This window comes from Ostrea edulis, chromosome 6, assembly GCF_947568905.1.
Source record: "Ostrea edulis chromosome 6, xbOstEdul1.1, whole genome shotgun sequence".
NCBI lineage: Eukaryota > Metazoa > Mollusca > Bivalvia > Ostreida > Ostreidae > Ostrea > Ostrea edulis.
This window is the reverse complement of record NC_079169.1, coordinates 29060768-29083058: the sequence shown is the minus strand read 5'-3', so window position 1 is coordinate 29083058 and position 22291 is coordinate 29060768. Positions and strand designations below refer to the sequence as shown.

The 22291-nt window shown below is 34.8% G+C and overlaps 2 protein-coding genes across 2 annotated transcripts; one reads left to right on the top strand and one right to left on the bottom strand.

Annotated features, from left to right (window-relative positions):
* The first annotated feature begins 6548 nt into the window (after positions 1-6548).
* LOC125647521 (uncharacterized) lies at positions 6549-8403 on the top strand. Its single transcript, XM_048874224.2, has one exon. It carries the CDS (start codon positions 6647-6649, stop codon positions 7895-7897), a length of 1251 nt encoding a protein of 416 aa, XP_048730181.1. The 5' UTR covers positions 6549-6646; the 3' UTR covers positions 7898-8403.
* Positions 8404-8716: 313 nt separating this feature from the next.
* Positions 8717-22235, bottom strand: LOC125647522 (oxidoreductase HTATIP2-like). Its single transcript, XM_048874225.2, has 6 exons — positions 22001-22235; positions 19599-19788; positions 19114-19221; positions 12066-12203; positions 11760-11821; positions 8717-11088 (listed from the first exon to the last, which is right to left on the bottom strand). Exons 1-6 carry the CDS (start codon positions 22138-22140, stop codon positions 10794-10796), a joined length of 933 nt encoding a protein of 310 aa, XP_048730182.1. The 5' UTR covers positions 22141-22235; the 3' UTR covers positions 8717-10793.
* Between the last annotated feature and the right edge of the window lie 56 nt (positions 22236-22291).

Sequence of the window (22291 nt, the reverse complement as noted above, 5' to 3'; positions counted from 1 at the left end):
GACTGTCTTGTTAACTCCTTACAATGTATTTGAAGGCATAATTTGCACATCCTGGCGATGACGCGCTTTCCTAGATGAACTCGCATACGGTGTTTCAGCGGTATGGTGTCAATATATCCGTTATCCCACCATAAGAATCTTAAGTAGTCTCGATCAAAAATTTTCACCAAGAATTAATGAAACATCTTTTCAACATCACTCTCTACTGCCACTAAATAGTGGCGGTATGTACAAAGTATCCCCAATGAGACCAATAGCCAAATCAGGTTCAGTTAATAAATGATCGTTCATTGAGGTACTACCGTATCTTGCTGAGCAATCAAACACCACTCGTAGCTTATCGGGCTTCTTGGAGTGGTAGACTCTATGGTGAGGCATGTACCAGACCCCCACCTTCCTCTTCATATCTACTGCAAGGTAAGCAATTGTTGTTCCATTATATCATCCATGAACTTGACATAGTCATCCTTGTATTACTGGGGGAGGGGGGTCCGCTCAAAATCACACGACCTCACACCTCTGTCAGCGCGGTTCGAATCCCGCTCGCGCCGGTAAGTGAGAAAGTTTCCCAGTTTACTTTCGGAAGGTCGGTGGTCTCTTCCCAGGTACAGTGGAAGAGATTCCACCAGATAACTAAAACATTGTTGAGTGTGGCGGAAAACATTAATCAATCCTTGTATTGCTTGTCTCGTTTAAGATGATCTAGTCTTGTAAGTGCTGATGATTTGTTGTTAGGAAGCAAAGGAAGAGGCATAATCAAATGTTTATCCCGTTGCTGTGTTATGTTGTCGTTCATAGTGCTCAGAGAGAATATATCATCTTGCGAATACATGTACTTCGCATCGTTTGGGCGATCATGTGCAACATCCATCTCTAGCACCTTTATCAAATCCCTTGGCGAACAGGGCTGTAATTCCTCTACTGATGCACGATGACTTATGCTTGTTGTCACATTTTAGTCTGACTTAGAATACCCCCAGAATGCTCCATTCAGGCACAGTTTCCACGGCGTGTGGTTTATTAGTACTGCCAACGATCATCTTCTTTAGCGCCAGAGCCTGAGGACAATTGTAACCGATAGAAGTCCTACATCACGTGACTATAACGACTGTAGTTCATTTATAATAGAGTGAAGGTGTTCTATTTTTTGGTCTGTTTCCTTCACTGGGATATGAGACCAGTCAGCAGGATTGATGAAGTCCCTGGTATATGCATTCAATGTGATAGTATCGGATGAGTTGAAGCCCCTCACTTTGATGTCAGATACCTTAATAATTGTGTGCACAGAAGTCATTGTTGATAAATTCAATCCCACACTATGTTTGGGTGCATTGAGAGATTAGCGCATTTCGTCCAGTATGAAGGTTGTGTCACTCTGAGTATCCAAAAGAGCGTAAGTTAAATTTCACACGCTGGGTTTTCCTTCACTGATACCCACACTGGTACGATCATAGATGCCCCTTCTCTTTGTCATGTCGTTGACTAACATGAACTTTTGATGAAATGCTAGACTCACAGCTAGAGTGATTTCTGGGTGAATAAAAACGAATTATGGGTGATTGATCCTCATGTGTAGATTGTTTGATAGAAAACAGCATGTTAAAAACAAAATGACATGTACAAAACACTAGAAACTATTTTATTGTGTTGGAAAAAAAAATGCTTTAACCGAAACTCTTACTAAGATATTTAACCTATGTAAACAAAAAAGCATGGCGCAAATGTTGATTACATAACAAAGAATTGTCAGCGCTGTATCTCTCATGTACCTCGACAACTGGCATTCAAATTTTTGCTGACCATTAGAAATACCTTTATTAAGCATTATAAACATTAAAGACGTAAAATAAAATTTTGAAAATGCTCAGCTCAAATCGCTTCCATGTCCCTTTAATGTATATTCCTATGCCAATGACAGATTTTGAGATAAAATGATTGGCATCACTTCCACAGCTAATGCCTATTTATGTCTTTAGACCTATGTTTAGCACTCAGGGCCGTAACAATGAGGGTTCTTTGGCGTACCAAAGCCTGCCGCGACACTGGACCTCCGTTTTCAAGGTCATATTCGAAAGACCCGTGATTCTTGCTTCTATATGCCGAGCGTTTGGCGAAGGAGCAATCACTACATATTTTAACGTCTTAGGTTTGACACGGACATGGTACGAGCGGGGCTTGAACTCACAACCTCCCGGTTATGAAGCGAACGCTCTACCACCTAGCTACCACGACCTCACAAAAATATCGACGGGACGTTAAAAAACAATTAATCAACCCTCTATGTATTACGGTTACAAATTTTGTAGACATTCATTGATCGTTCATAATAGACGTCTGTATCGGTTTTCTTTGCATTTGCCACATTACAGAGTCAATTTCAAAATTGATCTCCGTCCCCGTATCAACACCGATCTCCATTCCCCTTGAATTGACAACACGTGAAGATAACTTTTATTACTTTTATTTATCTTTATCAACGGGAAAATATTGTTTCGGACGATTAAAGTAATTCCACACTCCTGTGATGTCATCAGATTTTGCAAAATCAATTATTTATTTAGATTTATGCATGATAGGAACATAAATTTTGTTGGAGTATTTGCCGATAGTTATTGTTCAAAATCTTGTTAAAAATAAACTATTTCAAAAGTCAAAGTTATAGATGAATAATCAATGATACGTTTCAAAATATTGAATCCAAGGGCAATAACTGTTTCTATTGATTTCTTTATTAAATCTATTATGTGATAGATTTCCATTATTTTTCACCGCCGCGGTGGCGGAGAGGTTAAAGCCTTCACCCCGCATTCGGAAGGCCGGGGTTCGAAGTCGTTAAAATAGGTAGTGACAGTTCGATCGCCAAGCGCTTAATCTAATTTCATTAATGAAAACCAAGCTGGGTTTAGGAAAACGTATTCAACATTAGACAATATTCTTTCATTACAGTTTTTGTCACACACTCTAATGAGTAAAAAAAGAAATTATTTTGTGCATTTGTTGATTTTAAGCAGGCATTTGACACTGTGTGGAGAAGTAGTCTGTGGAATAAGTTAACTACAAACGGTATTAAGGGAAAATGTTTTACTTATATCAGAAATATGTATATAGGAATTAAATCAATGATTAAGATAAATGGCAAGTCAGCTTATTTTTTCACATGTAGTGTTGGGGTAAGACAGGGCAAAAGTCTATCCCCCTTTCTGTTTGCTTTGTATATTAACGATCTTGAATATATATATATATATATATATATATATATATATATATATATATATATACAAAAAGCATAATTGGTCTACAAAGTGTTACTAATTCAATTGAAGAGAAACTTATGTTGTACTTGAAACTTTTAATTCTGCTAAATATAGATGATACAGTTATAATGGCTGAATCTGCTGATGATTTACAATGTGCGTTGAATGAATTTTTTATGTACAGGGATCGACATTAACGGTTGTCCGATTGCCGAGGCAAGTGAAAACCCAGTTCGGACAAGTAAAACTTATAATTTAAGTAGAAAATGTGATTATTATTATAATAATTGTGTTAAGCTTGATGAATATCAAATATTAAAAAGTAAAGTCCAACTCCATATATTGTTGTTTTCTGTAACGAATCGTCAGATTATAGCGAATACCCATTCTAGTAGATCGTACTGTGTCACCAATTGACAGAGAGAGAGATAAGAGTTACTGGTTGACAGGCTTAATAGAGTCTAATATATTTCGGACAACTGAGTTTTTTATTCGGACAAGTAAAACTTCGAGTTTACTTGCCCGAAGGGCAAGTAAGAAGAAAAGTTAATGTCTATCCCTGATATACTGTACTAAGTGGAAATTGAATGTTAATGTCAACAAAACAAAAAATTCGATATTCTCAAAGGCTCCATTGATGAAAAAGCAATTTTACTACAACGGGGGTGTTATAGAGAATGTAAAAGAATTCAAATATTTCGGTATTATATTTTCTAGATCAGGGTCTTTTTGTAGAGCTAAGAAACAACAAGCCCAGAAAGCTATGTGTGGAATTATAAGGAAAATTAGACTGTTTGATTTACCAATTAGTTGTTAGTTTGACCTGTTTGACAAGGTAGTTTTACCAGTTTTAATTTATGGATGTGAAATATGGGAGAATGAAAATTTACAAGTTGTAGAGCGCATTCACTAAAATTTTCTGAAACGCATTTTTCAGCTGAAAAGTTCTACGCCCTCATTTATGGTATATGGTGAAACAGGTCGTTTCCCAATTTATATTAATGTGTATAGTAGATTGATTTCACACTGGGCTAAATTATTGCCAGGTTATGACTTTAAAATTGTAAATGTACTTTATAAATTTTGCATACACAATATCTTAACCCAACTGTTAAGAAACCCTAGTTTGAATGTATTCATCGAATTTTAAACATGTGTGGTCTTTCAAATATATGGCATGAACAAGAGAACGTAAATGAGAAATTGATAACAAATACTGTCAAACAAAGACTTAAGGATCAATTCATTCAAACATGGTCGAGCGATATGTTCATCTAAAGGTAAAATATACTTCTGTGATAGACTTTGGACCTGAAAAATATTTAGAAAAATTGTCCAAAAAAAATCAGAACTGTACCTCAAATCACCGCCTTCCAGTAGAGACTGGCAAATGGATTAGTATTCCATATAATGAAAGATATTGTGTATTGTGTAATGAATCGAAAATTGCAGATGAATTTCATTATACATTAGATTGCAGTGCTTTGTCAAGGGTTCACAGTAGGAACTACACAAGACTTATCATGAAATTATGTCAACCAGTACGGTTAAAACACTTTTTTTTTTAAAAACTCTGTATGTTTATCTCAAAAATCTTTGAGTTAGTCTGTCCTCCTCAACATATTTTGTAAATACTTTTTCACTACATGTATATTTGTACATACTCTGACCTTATTCTTACTCAGATGTATGTATATTTAATGCACCTCATGTACCATATGTAATGTGGTTTGAGTGAATAAATGAACTTAATCTTACCCCACAACTAAGACCCCAGGTGTGCAGGAGTCCAGGAATTTACAATTTGTCCCCCTTGTCCCAAAGATGCTTTATACCAAAATTAAAAGGAATTGTAATGGTACTTATCAAGAAGTTCAAAATGTTCTATTTTTCACACATTTAAGAACTGACTATTTTGGCCCCACCCTTATACCAAAACGCCTACCCCTGGGATCATCAAATTTACAACACTATAAATACCAAGTTTGGTCCCACCCTGGGGTCAGAACCTCTCCCAGTGGCGGATTTAAGGGGGGCGCAACCGGTGCCCCCCCCCCCCCCCAGATTTTCAAATTTTTAGTTAAATCGTGGTATCTTTAGGAAAATGTACTAAACGATAAAAGAAGCAATAATTTCCTCCACTCCCAGAAAAATAAATGACAAAATCCTTTGATTTCTTGAATTACTTTATTGGGAGAACTTAATTTTTTCCATAAACCCTTAAAATTTGCGTCATTTTGTTAATTTCACCTTATAAAAAATTATGGAAAATAGTACAAATGACTAAATAGGAGACATATTTCAAGCTCTATAAAATCTGTAAAATCCAGGAGCTTCGCCTCCTGTGTCCCCACCAGGGTTTCGCACTGGACCCACTGGGGGCCTCAAGGCGACCACCAGACCTCCTGCCTCATAAAGTGGCGCCCCCCGTAACCGCAATTCCTGGATCCGCCCGTCTACCCCTGGGATCATGAAATTTACAATTTTGTTGTAGCCCTCCTGCCCTTCAGCTGTATAACTCTGCATTTATTTTTTCTTTCACGTGCGGTTGTAAAATTGGTCAATGTTTTACAGCCCCCCTAAGGTCCTAGGGGTGCAGGGGTCCTGAAATTTACAATTACGTCCCCCTGGTCTCAATGATGCTTCATACCAAATTTGAAAACAATTGGAATAGTTATCAAGAAGTTAAAAATGTTCAATTGTTAACGCACGACGACGGACAATAGGTCACCTTACTCGGGTGACCTAAAAAAAAATGCCAACCTACTCGATTCCTGCCGTTTACCATCCCCGCTACAAGACTTCTCCGTCTCCGTATATTGCTATGGACGCGATTAATATAGACTCAATGGAGGCCTCTTAGATTTTTCTAGTTCCACGCCCCTTAACTGAAATCCTGGATCCTCCCATTATATTCACTAGTTTACATTTGCCGTTACACGAGTGACATTTCAATTTAGCATAAAAAATACTCTTACACATACATGTAATATACAAAGTTGATCACCACACTTCAAAAGATAGATATATATGAGAAATAGATTTATAATATTGCTTTTATCAATGGAAAATGAGGGAATTTCTGCATAAATTAGGCCTATATAATCGGCTTTGTCGATCAACTTAGATATTTGTTCTATAAATGATTGCGTGTAACTTATTTTTGTCCCAAAATGAAATGGTTACTACTTATGATAAATATACTGGATCATCTATTTAATCTAGGTCTCGTACATGCACGAGTTATTTTTGATCGGAAATAATTATCCCTCACGTTTACACTCTTCAATTAGTCCATAAACTGTAGCGAATGTAAACAATGTTTGCATATTTGGAAATTTTGTGGGAGTTTCTGTGATATAAAGATAGGTTAAAATGATCAGTTCATTCTTATGAGAATGGGAGTTCCGCTTTCGAAGGAATATAATGAGTACAAAAATATTGCGCAACGTTCATCTTACAATCACAATGTATCGGCTCCTAATTTCGGTGCATGTGTCCCATTTTTCGAGACCGTCAGCCACTTTTCCGACGACAACTGTTGTATATCTTACAAATTACAATCTAATTGCATTGGAGATCGACATTTTCATGCCAATATCCAGAAAAGAGGCCTTGCTGCCTTCTTGATAGTAAGTGATCTCAGTCATGGGACATCAAGCACAATATACGACATTCAGGCTCAAGGGGAGATAATTCTGCTCCCAAAGAAATTACTCCAGTATACAGATTTGCAAGTCTGCAATGTCATTGGACTGCATTATGAATGGATAGTAGTTCAAATTTTTTGTCAAGATGGAATGAAGTTTTTTATCTGTGATATTTCAACAAACACCTGTATAGTGCAATATACACGAAAGTATGTACCTCAAGCCAAATTGAAATTATTTGAATGCCACATTAGTCCTAATAGGATGTTCATGTTGCTTAAACAAAATGAGCTTTATCAAACTTTATACAACAGCAATGCAGAAGATGGAGACAGTTTTTTACTTCTGAACATTCATCTACCGATTGCAACATGCACAGAGGAGCCGTGTGAACTACTTAAAAGCTTTGTCTCCCTGGCTAATGGGAAGGTTGCTGCAACCTTTGACCCTCGTAAAGACAGCGACTTGATTGTTTACACAAGTGTTATGCCTGATAAATTAAACAGAGACATCTATAGAGGACATATTGGGTTATACAAAGCCAGCCGTGACTCATTTGTGTGCACCACCGGATTACTTAATCAGGATTTCCCAGCATTGCCTGGAAAGTTTCTAAATCTCCAGTTCCTTCGCGATGGTTCTGCTTTGGTCATGGCTGTTCTTGGGTCTGTGAATCCCACTAGAACAATCTCCATCTTGTGTCGGAACCAGTTTGTGACCGTCTACGTGTTGGATCCAGATTGCTTTCAGCGGACTGGATCATTTTCGTACATTTCTCATACACTATATCAACATTTTGCTCCCGTGATCTCACCTAGTGGAGCATTAGCTTGCTGTGCAGGTAAAATCTACAACATCGAACATACCAGCACACATCAAACAACTATGAAAACCCTTAAGCGGCTTTGTTACAATGTCATTGTGGATTTTGTCTTACCAGAGGACATACAATACTTGCCATTACCCAAATCGCTCAAAAATTATTTACTGTGACCCTTGGAGTTAAATACAGTAAAACATTGAAATGTAGTTAGGATAAACATTCTGCAGTACTTGTTAAAACTGGGTGACTTAGATACTGTTATCTTCAGGACACATGTATACAGATTATTAAAATAAAACCTGCACTTTATTCTTGAACCACAGAAATAAATTGTTAACGTCGACATGATAAAAAAACAAACACATAGTGCTGATATTTTAACAAATATCTCAACAACCTTGGTCATAAAATTAAAAAAGAATTGTTTGATCAAGTTTCATCTTCAATTGATATACAAACTCATTTGAACAGGGACTGCAGTAGCTCAAAAAACAAGGAAAGCATGTTTTTAAATTGATTCTCTGCATCTTACGTGACAAATATACTATATACCAATTCTGTGATCACAGGGTATCATTTATGTTATGACAGATCAAATATAATATTGTGAAGATATTGTTTTTTTATTTGTTCAATTTCATAAAACTTAATAAAAATTCTTTTTTTACATTTTAAAGAATTTATTCTTATTTTTTAAAAGCTTTTTATCTTACGAAAAAAATTTGAATTAAAAATTTCGTAAGTTAAGTTGTAACTTAAGATACAACGCTTCTGCTTTACTAAGAATTGTGTTCTTTAAAGTAGTTAAAAAGTTGATGATGAAGAGAAAGTTTGTCTTCATTTTCTCTGAAAATGTTCTCAAACAGCATATGTGCAAACTCCATACATCAACATTTTCTAATCTATAAATTCATGCAATCAAATTTCTTTTTAATACATACATGTATACAATTGTACATGTATTTTAAAGATCATGACATTACAACTTATAAATGGTGTAATATTTAATATTTTCTAGGTTAAACAGATATTAAAATGTACATTTACATGCAGTACATTAATTATTTAAAACACAAATTGAGGCACTTCAAGATTGCAATAACCCATAAATCACACATATATATTGCCGGAAAATAAAAACCCGTGTTGATTACAGTGTATACGCACATTGAATACATGTCGTGTAAACATTGAGACGTATGACGTGTAATGTCTTGGGATGGGTTTATATGTCGTGTAAACATTGTCTTGGGATGGGTTTATATGGTGAATTCAATTTCAACATACTGCAGCAGTTCTGTAACTCTGGTTAAAACTATTGTCATATCTGACCAGGACCTACAGAACTGATGCTAATTCCAATATTGATCATCTGGCCAAAAAAAAAAAAATTTACAAAATATTTACAAGTCAAAATGTGATACAGGTGTGTCATTAAAATAGGTAAAAGCATGGTACGTATTTACTTGTATAAGTCTACCTCCAGTACATAGAAATAGACTAGATCAAACATCGTGTGGTATAATATGAAGTAGATTTCCAGTGATGAACAGTTAAGGTAGTCAATCAGCACTACATCATATTAAACTGCCCTAGGCTGACCCTGGTCAGCACATCATATTAAACTGTCCGAGGCTGACCCTGGTCACTCATACAATACATACTGCAGTATTTTCATAACACTAGTGAGTTTACATTCAAATACAAGTTGTGTTGACAAACAAGCGATTGTATCAAAGATGCACACTGTTAATTGTCTCTTACATGTTAACATTGTATAAACATGACTTCCAACTGTACACATCAAGGAGCAAACATAAATCCAAGTTAGAACAAACATTAAGAACACTTTATATTCAGAATAACATACACCAGTACTTAATAAGATGCATGACATGTCAGAAGTTATATTTATCATTATCATTTGGGTCAACAAACTTTTTGGGGGGCAGTTATTGATTTACGGGACTAGTGAAATTACTGCCAGACTAGTCCGAGTGCTGCGCCTGAAACCCACAGAATTGACAACACATTTATGGTCTCAAGAGTGCACTTCCAGTGCTTTCCACGTGATTTTTGCACTTTCCATGAAGTAAAAAAAAACCTACATGTAGTACATCAAACTCTAACTCAAAAGCGGCAATGTGACCTACAGTGTATATATCAATGGATTTCATTTCCCTTTTCGTGGAGTACATGTGCCATCCAGTTACAAGTGTATTAATGGCACTTGCTACAAACCCTTTCCAGAAATGATGAAATGAATTTACGTTTTCATATTTAGTGAAATGAATACAATTTACCATATGGAATGTATTAAATTTATTCCCATGATTTCTCAATAAATCCAAAACAGTGGGAAATTTTCTTATATAGTTATATACGGAGAGATAATATATTTCAACATTTGAACATCATAGAAAATTAAAAAGTCTATTTTATATTTTACAAAGTTTATATTTGTACTTATTCCAACCATATGTTAACCCATGCATCCATTTTTTTTCTTTCAAGTGTCTTTAAATAGCATAGAAATCTCCAAATAATATTAAACAACTTGACCAACATTTTAAAGAAAATGTTTGAACCCTGGGTTCTATAATTGTTGATAGTTAGTTCCTTAGACTACCCTAAGTTTACAAAGAACAAGAGGTATTTCCATTCCCAAAGACTACAGGAGTAATGTTTAATAAGTGTGAGGGTTGAACCATGTTGATATTGTACATGATATGGGTACATGTATGTTTGTCAATAAATATTGTTTCTTTCTGTTTTCTATATTGCATTTAGATATAAATGCACTTCATAATTAAAAGGTATTACATCCCTAAGTTGAAAGAACTTGTGTTAAAACCATTTGTATAATATCCACATATACAATAAAATATGTTCAATTCAAAATCATAATCAAAGGTTATGACAGCATTTCTATTCTTGAACTTTCAAAATGCAGTACTATAGGACTGAATAACTATTTGAGATACATTAAAAGTGCATATTTTATAGCTGTGTAACATAAGTAGCCTAATTTCACCTGGGCAGCAGTAGACCTGACACACAAAACAGTTATAGTTCCAGATTTTCCTCGCTTTCGGTTTTGTCTTGGGGCAATTTCTTGTCTGGTTTTACCATTTCACTGGTCTTTGGCTTTAAGCTGCCTGCTAACATGTGAATGGCTTTGTTCTCAAATAATTCTGTTTTGTTTCCAGAAGAGATACTAATAGCATTGTTCAGCATTGCTCTGGCTACCACTTCTGTCGGTGTGGATATTGCAGTGGGGAAGAAGTAGAAGATGGGTTTCAGAATGGTACGAAAGAATGCTTCGCCTGCTCTATTTTCCTGTCTGTCACACAGCAAAATTCTGTAATGTTTTCAAAATCAAAATATTGAATTAGCAATGTATACTTCAATTATGTGCAATTAATCTGTTAGATTAAATTGAAGATTATTTTCTATTGTACGTGAACTAATTGTAAAATCGAGAGTATGAGTAACGTGTACCATTACCTTTGTAACAATCATATTACAAGAAAATTGCATTGAAATCAATTTATGGTTCCATTATTCACACAACATTTACCCAGTTTTAAACTAAATACCGTATAATTCGGCGATTTTCTGGCTCAAAGGTATGCTAATAATTTTAGCAGAATAAATTTTGGTGGATAAGGAAGAATAGTCTCTTTTTCACATACTGAGGTCACAATTGGATGCATATTTGGTGAGTGAAATTTTGGTGGAAAGCTATCTAACCGCTGAAATAAGCCAAAATTATAACCCCGCGAAAAAACCCACTATACGGTACCGTATTATGGGTATTTTCTGCCGGTGGAATTTTTGCTATCCGATCCGTATAGGGTAGCAAATTATATTTTACATTTCCAATTTCTGTGGTAGCATCATACATGTAACTATCTATACCCATATGAATCAATGTGTGTTTCAATGGACAACTGCAGAAAATATCTGTTGTACAGTAAATGTATCAAAAAATGGTTTCGTAATGATTTTATAAGGGTATTTGTCACTTACCCTGGTCTAAAAATTGACAGTCTTTCAAAAATCATCATTTTCAAGCTCTCTTCAACCTGTCCCTGAAATAGAGCCAAATTCTAATATCTCCTCAATGTTGGTATGAAATCTCTACAATTTCTCTACAGACTATCAGGGAATATAATGTGCATTTAAATGCCATTGGACAACAAGCCTGAATCACTATTCTCCATCAGACATACATTAGGACTAACAAAAAGATTATTGCAGCATTATCAAGTGAATTTCTCAGATTCTCTACAATACTGGTTTTAACATTGATAGTTAGGATTTAAACTCTTTTACCTTTGTTCTTGGATATAAAAAAGAACTGTTTTTGTCACTGCCCTGAGAAGATGTGTGGATGAAGTGCTTACAGCCACTGGTCTTGGCAATCTCTGCTGACTTCAACACATAGTCATGGTCAACTTTAACAAATCCCTCCTGTTTAAAGAAAATACATGTATATAAAAACAATATTCAGTAGTATGGGTATAATACTGTAGAGCAGATACCTATGAAATATTTCATCTCCTCTTCAAAAAAACTCAAAAACTGTATAAAATGTAAACATTGTTGCATTTACTAAACCAACTTGAAATTTTTTTTAGATTCCATGTCTAGACTACATATGCAATAATAGGCCAGACCATATTGTTGTTACATAAAAAATTCAACACTCATTGTTGAGCCAAAGATTGCAATTGAGTTATTGTGTCATGATCTTCAACCATATTTTGGGCCTCCGTGGCCAAGTGGTTAGAGCATCACGCTCAAAATCACACAGCCTCTCACCTCTGTCGGCGCGGGTTCGAATCCCAATCGCGCCGGTAAGTGAGAAAGTTTCCCAGTTTACTTTCGGAAGGTCGGTGGTCTCTTCCCAGGTACATTGTATCTGTTCTCTCTTCCACCAACAAAAAACAGGTCGCCACCAGATAACTGAAAAATTGTTGAGTGTGGCGGAAAACATCAATCAATCAACCTATTTATAAAAGATCACGATCACTGAAATCACGGCATAGGTGACTTTTGATGGCTTGAACTCCCCGGGTTTTTTCCTCTAAAACGTGGGTCCTGTTATACCTATTTCATTATATGTCACTCTTGAAAAATTCAAAGTACCCAATGTGTTTAACAAGATGTCAATCAAATTAGTAATTCATTCCTATGTGGACATTACCTTGAAAATTCAAAATGGCTTACACGTGTGGTTTGTTAATTGGGCACTTGACTGATGATATCCCACCTCGCCAGAGTGTCTACTACCGAATAAGTCTGTAACTATATATATGCAGATCTCTTGCAATGAATAATCAGAATTGTGAGAGGATAACAAAATGCGAAATATTGAACCCGATTTTGTCGGTATGGTAAGTATTGCTCAACAACTTCTTACATAAGAACTGAGCAGTAAAACCAGCAATCTGTTTCATCATAAGATTTAAAACGTAGGAGTCAGATTACTAAATTTCTTAATTTTGCCATTTCTCTTAAAAACTTGAACTCTTTGATATTTTTTTGCCAGTCCCATGGATTTAGAGTTATAAAAAGTCCCCTGCATAATGTAAAATGTGGCATTATAATATGCAGAATTACAATGAAATGAGTAAAACAAGAAGAAGAAAAGGAATTCTCTCAGGTTGTGATTCATCAAAAATATATGGTTCCCTAACACGATTGGTAAACTGTGGGTTACAGGAATATGTATTCCTCCTTTTGTCAGCTCATCTAGCTGTAAGCTCAAGTGAGCTTTTCTGATTAAAGTTTATTCATTGTCTCTACATGCACAATGTGTTTATTAAAAATGTACATTTTCTACTTCTCCAGAATCAAGAACCAAAACTGACCGAATTTGTGTGATGGCTAATTTTTTACAAAGCCTTTATTCAAAAACTTTAACTTGGTCAGGGTGGAGGCAACATCAGGGGCTCAAAGTTATCAAAGTTTTATGTATATGATTGATTATATCTTGCTTAACTTATATATGAAAGGTGAAGATAACGAACAGTGATCAATCTCATAACTCCTATAAGCAATACAAAATAAATAGTTGGGCAAACACACACCCCTGAACACACCAGAGGTGGGATCAGGTGCCTAGGAGGAGTAAGCATCCCCTGTCGACTGGTCACACCCACCGTGATATATATGATTCATCAAAGTTTTATATATGATTAAAATAAAATGTAAAAAGTAAAATGACATAGCCATTCCCTGGGTAAATTTTTTCTCTCACGAATAATAAGGACAAGCTTGTTCAAACAATATGTAAGCATCATATAGTGTAAATTTAAATTTCTTTCTAAGCATACAAAGCAGATTCAAGTTTGATCAAATCATGATCCCCTGAATTATGATGGGCCAACGGGGCCATTTATCACAATAAGTTTAAAATATAAAACCAACAAGACTATAATTTGTCAAAACGATATGCAAGCATCTCGATGTAGCATTAAATCAATTCTGTTCAATCCCTTGGTCACAGCAGGAGTTCAAAGTCTAAGTAAGATTAAAGATGGGAAAAACCTTTAAAATTCTTCTGGTGAATTATGAGGCTACAATTTCAAAATCCTTGTGTAGTGTAGATCAATCTGATTTTAATCTGATTGTAGTGTAGATCAATCTGATTTTAATCCTTGTTTAGTGTAGATCAATCTGATTTTAAGCCTTGTGTAGTGTAGATCAATCTGATTTTAATCCTTGTGTAGTGTAGATCAATCTGATTGTAGTGTAGATCAATCTGATTTTAATCTGATTGTAGTGTAGATCAATCTGATTTTAATCTGATTGTAGTGTAGATACAATTTGAATCAAATTTGATGTTCCTTCACGTTGTTTGAATTATGACACTTAGAACCAGATTCAGTCGACAGCAGAGATCGAAGGGAATGTAAGTTGTTTCTCCCAAATTACATGTCCCCCCCCCCCCCCAAGTTGTTTTGCCACGCCTCCTTATTGTTACACTAGTGAGTATAGTACATGCTTGAGTGGGTTCTCATAACACTGCTATGCAGATATACAGAATACATAACTTGTCAAAAGACTGGTATCATTAAAAATGTAGCAAACAGTGGTTTCTTGCATGGTCTTTACCTTGGCTTCATGGTACAACTATCAATCTATATAGTATAGTGTACAATGGGGGTTTTTTCCCTTAAATCTCTCTACCATATAAGAATGGAACCCATACCCATTCAATTGGGAAAAATAGCGTCAAAATTTTACAAATGGATAATTTTCTATTATATCAATTTGATATTTACTTCAATGTACACCATTTTTGTTCAAGTTTGGAATGTCCTTTTTGAACGGTTAAAATATGTGGAAGGTACACTGTACACTCCCTCCCTGGAATCAACGGAAAGCGGTCAATACAACAAGTTCCAGCAAGGCTATAGTCGCAGAAAATTATTATGAGATAATGAAGTGTAGTTGAAGTGACTTAGATGAAGAATCAGACAGTCAAACTGAGCGGGAACAAAATGAAAAAGAAAACGAAATTCTAATTGAAAAGCTTGTGCATGAAATTGAAAAAGAATATAATTAAACTATGAACGAATTACCAAATCGAATTTTTGTCTATTATTTACTTTTTAATAATAATGAATATTGCATGTTAGATTTCGGTCTATAGGAATTTGTTGTGGTCTATGGGAAATGAAATGACTATGAACCGAAAGTCTATAGGACTTTAAAGTTAGTTTCGCACACTGTATTCAGCATTGGGAATGGTTCTGTTTCTCGTTTCCAGTTAGACTGTTAGCACTTGACTGATGATATCCCACCTCGCCAGAGTGTCTACTACCGAATAAGTCTGTAACTATATATATGCAGATCTCTTGCAATGAATAATCAGAATTGTGAGAGGATAACAAAATGCGAAATATTGAACCCGATTTTGTCGGTATGGTAAGTATTGCTCAACAACTTCTTACATAAGAACTGAGCAGTAAAACCAGCAATCTGTTTCATCATAAGATTTAAAACGTAGGAGTCAGATTACTAAATTTCTTAATTTTGCCATTTCTCTTAAAAACTTGAACTCTTTGATATTTTTTTGCCAGTCCCATGGATTTAGAGTTATAAAAAGTCCCCTGCATAATGTAAAATGTGGCATTATAATATGCAGAATTACAATGAAATGAGTAAAACAAGAAGAAGAAAAGGAATTCTCTCAGGTTGTGATTCATCAAAAATATATGGTTCCCTAACACGATTGGTAAACTGTGGGTTACAGGAATATGTATTCCTCCTTTTGTCAGCTCATCTAGCTGTAAGCTCAAGTGAGCTTTTCTGATTAAAGTTTATTCATTGTCTCTACATGCACAATGTGTTTATTAAAAATGTACATTTTCTACTTCTCCAGAATCAAGAACCAAAACTGACCGAATTTGTGTGATGGCTAATTTTTTACAAAGACTTTATTCAAAAACTTTAACTTGGTCAGGGTGGAGGCAACATCAGGGGCTCAAAGTTATCAAAGTTTTATGTATATGATTGATTATATCTTGCTTAACTTATATATGAAAGGTGAAGATAACGAACAGTGATCAATCTCATAACTCCTATAAGCAATACAAAATAAATAGTTGGGCAAACACACACCCCTGAACACACCAGAGGTGGGATCAGGTGCCTAGGAGGAGTAAGCATCCCCTGTCGACTGGTCACACCCACCGTGATATATATGATTCATCAAAGTTTTATATATGATTAAAATAAAATGTAAAAAGTAAAATGACATAGCCATTCCCTGGGTAAATTTTTTCTCTCACGAATAATAAGGACAAGCTTGTTCAAACAATATGTAAGCATCATATAGTGTAAATTTAAATTTCTTTCTAAGCATACAAAGCAGATTCAAGTTTGATCAAATCATGATCCCCTGAATTATGATGGGCCAACGGGGCCATTTATCACAATAAGTTTAAAATATAAAACCAACAAGACTATAATTTGTCAAAACGATATGCAAGCATCTCGATGTAGCATTAAATCAATTCTGTTCAATCCCTTGGTCACAGCAGGAGTTCAAAGTCTAAGTAAGATTAAAGATGGGAAAAACCTTTAAAATTCTTCTGGTGAATTATGAGGCTACAATTTCAAAATCCTTGTGTAGTGTAGATCAATCTGATTTTAATCTGATTGTAGTGTAGATCAATCTGATTTTAATCCTTGTTTAGTGTAGATCAATCTGATTTTAAGCCTTGTGTAGTGTAGATCAATCTGATTTTAATCCTTGTGTAGTGTAGATCAATCTGATTGTAGTGTAGATCAATCTGATTTTAATCTGATTGTAGTGTAGATCAATCTGATTTTAATCTGATTGTAGTGTAGATACAATTTGAATCAAATTTGATGTTCCTTCACGTTGTTTGAATTATGACACTTAGAACCAGATTCAGTCGACAGCAGAGATCGAAGGGAATGTAAGTTGTTTCTCCCAAATTACATGTCCCCCCCCCCCCCCCCCCCAAGTTGTTTTGCCACGCCTCCTTATTGTTACACTAGTGAGTATAGTACATGCTTGAGTGGGTTCTCATAACACTGCTATGCAGATATACAGAATACATAACTTGTCAAAAGACTGGTATCATTAAAAATGTAGCAAACAGTGGTTTCTTGCATGGTCTTTACCTTGGCTTCATGGTACAACTATCAATCTATATAGTATAGTGTACAATGGGGGTTTTTTCCCTTAAATCTCTCTACCATATAAGAATGGAACCCATACCCATTCAATTGGGAAAAATAGCGTCAAAATTTTACAAATGGATAATTTTCTATTATATCAATTTGATATTTACTTCAATGTACACCATTTTTGTTCAAGTTTGGAATGTCCTTTTTGAACGGTTAAAATATGTGGAAGGTACACTGTACACTCCCTCCCTGGAATCAACGGAAAGCGGTCAATACAACAAGTTCCAGCAAGGCTATAGTCGCAGAAAATTATTATGAGATAATGAAGTGTAGTTGAAGTGACTTAGATGAAGAATCAGACAGTCAAACTGAGCGGGAACAAAATGAAAAAGAAAACGAAATTCTAATTGAAAAGCTTGTGCATGAAATTGAAAAAGAATATAATTAAACTATGAACGAATTACCAAATCGAATTTTTGTCTATTATTTACTTTTTAATAATAATGAATATTGCATGTTAGATTTCGGTCTATAGGAATTTGTTGTGGTCTATGGGAAATGAAATGACTATGAACCGAAAGTCTATAGGACTTTAAAGTTAGTTTCGCACACTGTATTCAGCATTGGGAATGGTTCTGTTTCTCGTTTCCAGTTAGATAAGAAGGAACAAGAGGCCCATGGACAACATCATTCACCTGAGTCACCTTGGCCCTGCCATTGTTCAGCTGTTTTTCTTGAATTGAAGATTTTTAAAGATTTATCCTATATATCCCTTTTGAATCTTTGATTCACTACTGTGGCCCCACCCTACCCTCAGGAGCATTGATTTGATCCACTAATGTGGCCCCACCCTACCCTCAGGAGCTATGATTTGAACTAATTTCAAACTGCACAACCTGAGGATGCCTGCATATCATCATGAGTATTCATCACCCAGCTGCAAGATTTTTAAAAAAATATTTCCTAGATATTCCTTTGTAAAACTTTGATCCCCTATTGTGACCTCACCCTACCCCCAAGGGACCACAATATGAACTTAAATCTGCACAACCACAGAATGCTTGAATATTTATATGATTAATCATGGCCACGTTGCTCTTGAGAGGAGGATTTTTAAATGATTTATCCTATATATCCCCATGGAAAAAATGGATTACCTATTGTCGCCCCATCCTACACCCTGGGGCCATGATTTGAACAAACTTGAATCTACACTATGTCAGGAAGCATTCATATAAATTTCAACTTTTCCTGCCTAGTGGTTCCTAAGAAGAAATTTAAATGTACCCAACCTATTTTTGCCTTTTCTTGATTACCAGTCCCCTTTAGAGGGAGCATGACCCTGCATTTGAAAAAAATTGAATCTCATTCACCCAAGGATGATTTATACCATGTCTGATTGAAATTGGACCAGTGGTTCTTGAGAGGATTTTTAATAATGCCACAAAATTTTTACCAAATCTTGATAATCTCCAATATAAAATGGTTGTGGCACTTTATTTGAACAATCTTGAATTCTCTTTACCCAAGCATGTTTTGTGGCAAGTTTGGTTGAAATTAGCCCTGTGGATGTAAAGAAGAAGTAGAAAATGTTAAAAGTTTATGGACAGAGAAGACAGACTGACGCCAGACAAAAAGTTATCAGAATAGCTCACTTGAGTTTTCAGCTGATGTGAGCTAAAATTAATTCAAATATAACATCAAATCTTACAGGTCCACTCTTTCCCCTTGTTGTGCCCAGGGTATTGAAACCAACATCACATCCCTCAAAAGCATCCTTGTAATTTTCAAGCTGGTCAAAATCCACTACTTTCTCTTCCTGTAAATTTTAAACATATCTTAAAACTTACTGAGCATACTATTACTAACAACATTTCTATTCAATAAACACATGTATAACTACAAAAAAGTGTAGCAGCTATATTTTTTTCAATCTTCAAATTAGAACTGTCAGAAGAATGATTAACTCTTGCTATTCAATTATCACTGAAACATAAACTGAACTGTACACTCTTTGCTTCAATACAATTTATAATACATGCATTTGGTTCGCTTTCATTCTCTCAGACAACAAACTCACTTGATGTATATTATTAAGCTAAGCTTATGAGCAACTCCACTCACAATTATAAAACAATAATTATCAGTAATTTGTACATCTCCCTATCGTATTAAATATTATTTTTATTTTCTTACAAATCCTTCACCCAGCTTCTCAGTTATGTTTGTCTGTCTTCTGCCAATCAGGACCACCCTTTTAAAAGCTTTTGTCTCATTCAATTCAGTAACTAGTGCTTTGCCAGTTTCACCTGTGTAACCAACGACAAATGCCGAATGGCCTTCTTTCTGAAATCTTTCCAGATTTGGTTCTCTCCCAGAGGCCATGCTAAAGGGGGGAAAAAAAATTAAAATGTAGATTTTGGTACATAATAACCACAATGTAGTCATCAAGATTGTGGTAATTGCTGGCTATAACTGTGGAGAAAATTTCATATGGGCACATACTACATAAGCACACTTTAAATGATCAGTCAGATTTAACAAGATACATCTATCTACATATTCTTTTCTGTTTTTCTCTTATAAACATTTTGTCTTAAATCTTGTAGATGAACCTATACTATTAATTCTTGGATCATTTTCACCAACTGTAATGTTAATTTATGTAGGATACGAAGCTTAGTTAGATATTTGGACGGATGCCTTCACTGAATCTCTGGGCAGTCCTTCATAATTCATGTCAGACCTGTAAATTTACATCAAGCTTTGGCTCGTTTTTTCAATTCATGCGTCGTTCATAGTGATGGGCAATCAGGGGGATGGAGATTAATTGATAATCGGATGCATCTTTACGATTGATTTAATTGAAAAATATAAAAAATAATCAAATTTCATTTATTTCAAATTTATGGCATAAATATATCACGTCTACTTTATTTTTATCATAAATCATCGTAATTAGAATAAAATCATTAGAAATCCAAACAATTAATTATCCCATACTTTAGAATTCATTTTCCGGGGTTCTAATCAGAACAATTATAATTATCCCATACTTTAGAATTCGTTTTCCCCGAGATAGATCTCCCAACTTTTGCTGTTCTTATTGGATGACTTAGCTTTGCCAGCCATTTTTGTTAGTTAAGTTGCGACAGGAATATTCATACTAGTTAAAAAATACCGATGTCAGTGATTTTCAATTTCAAAATGACAGTCAATTATTCACTCTGTTTTAGTTATAGCCACCGACAATCTAAAGTCGGTGATAATCCGTACATCACTAGTTGTTCATTTCAAATAAGTTATTTGACTATTAAACTAACTCTCTATCACTTTTAATTTTACATTGCATAATGCCAAGTAGTCTCACTGGAGGCCATCAGAGAAACTCCAACACTCACAATCAAACATATTTCAGTTAGTTAACCACTGTAAAATGACTGAAATAATGCTAAAATGGCACTAAACCATAAAACAATCAATCATATCGCCAAGGTATGAAAATCTCCAAATAAAAAGTCACCAAATTATATCCGTTCAAATAAGTTTTCTCATGAAGGAATTGTTTTACTTTTATCTCCTGATATTGAAGATTTACTAAAGTCCAGAGGTTTTTTATTACTGATATGCAGTAACTATCCATACCTACTAGAGATCTACTGATCATCGCTGACTTTCGATTGTCGTCATCGCTGACTTTCGATTGTCGTTTGCTATAATTGAAACAATGTGAATAATCGATTGTCAGTTTAAAAATTGCCGACATCGGTAAAAAATTTTATAATACGCATATTCCTGCCGTGACTCAAATAACAACAAAAATGGCCGACGAAGCTGATCATCACATCAAAATGTAGATGAACACACTATAAATGATTTGAAAACCTCTGAGAACAAAACAAGAACAAGCAATTCAAGTTCGATACTATGATGATCCAACAATCAAAGTTATAAAACTGAATTTCTAATGGTTTTGTTCTAATGTAGATAATTTAGGGTAAAATTAAAGTAAATTGAATATATTTATACCATAAACTTGAAATGAATGAATTTTGATTATTTTTATTTTTGGTGCATATTACTCTGATTATCAATTAAGTTTCTTTTTTATGATCAGTAATACCTACTGCATATCACTTATTCTTTGCATACTATGATGCTTGGTTCTGGCACAATATATAATGTCTAAATTTTTATCAATAAGTAGATTATATAAATGAAAAATATGCCCTCTAGATATATATACACACACATGTAAAAAACACTAAAGTGATACAGACAATTACATAAACCCTAAGGACAACATGTCACTTCCTCAAGACAAACAAATAACTTTTTCATAAAAGAGTGAAGGTAATGAACAGTGATCAATGTATATGACATGAATAGAAAGAGAGAGATTGTTTTCAATCAATATCCATTTATCAGCTGACATTTATTGATTAAAATTCAGATACCTGTGGATATGGCACCTTTTCTATGGTATAGATTATAGTTTTAAAAGGGTAAAGGTCAAAATTCATATTGTTGACACTTGTACAAGTTTACAACTATTTTCTTTCGACCTCATTAAGAATGATTATCCCGATATTAGTTACCTGTGAATAGTATGTGCGTCATGTACAGTTGCTAAATCATATATGCTTATTAAACATGCCCAAAATATGCCTAAAGTTGCAACTGCAATTGCAACGCCTGGAAAAGAGTGACAGTCGCAGTTAAACCACAAGACTCTCATCACCCCCTTCAGGCCCTTGCTCAATACGTCACCAAAAATGTGTAAAGTGACTACTAACAAAACCCCTAAGACACATATGAAGAATATCCGGAATAAATTTATTTTATGATAAACGAATCATATAGTCGATTAGAAATAAGTATTCATCATT

Coding starts and splice junctions, on each gene's coding strand:
- LOC125647521 (XM_048874224.2), top strand. CDS start 6,647: ATGAGAATGGGAGTTCCGCTTTCGAAGGAATATAATGAGTACAAAAAT.
- LOC125647522 (XM_048874225.2), bottom strand. CDS start 22,140: ATGAGAGTCTTGTGGTTTAACTGCGACTGTCACTCTTTTCCAGGCGTT. Junction 11,822..12,065: donor TTTTATATCCAAGAACAAAG/GTAAAAGAGTTT, acceptor GCTCTATTTCAG/GGACAGGTTGAAGAGAGCTT. Junction 11,089..11,759: donor CTGTCAATTTTTAGACCAGG/GTAAGTGACAAA, acceptor AAAACATTACAG/AATTTTGCTGTGTGACAGAC.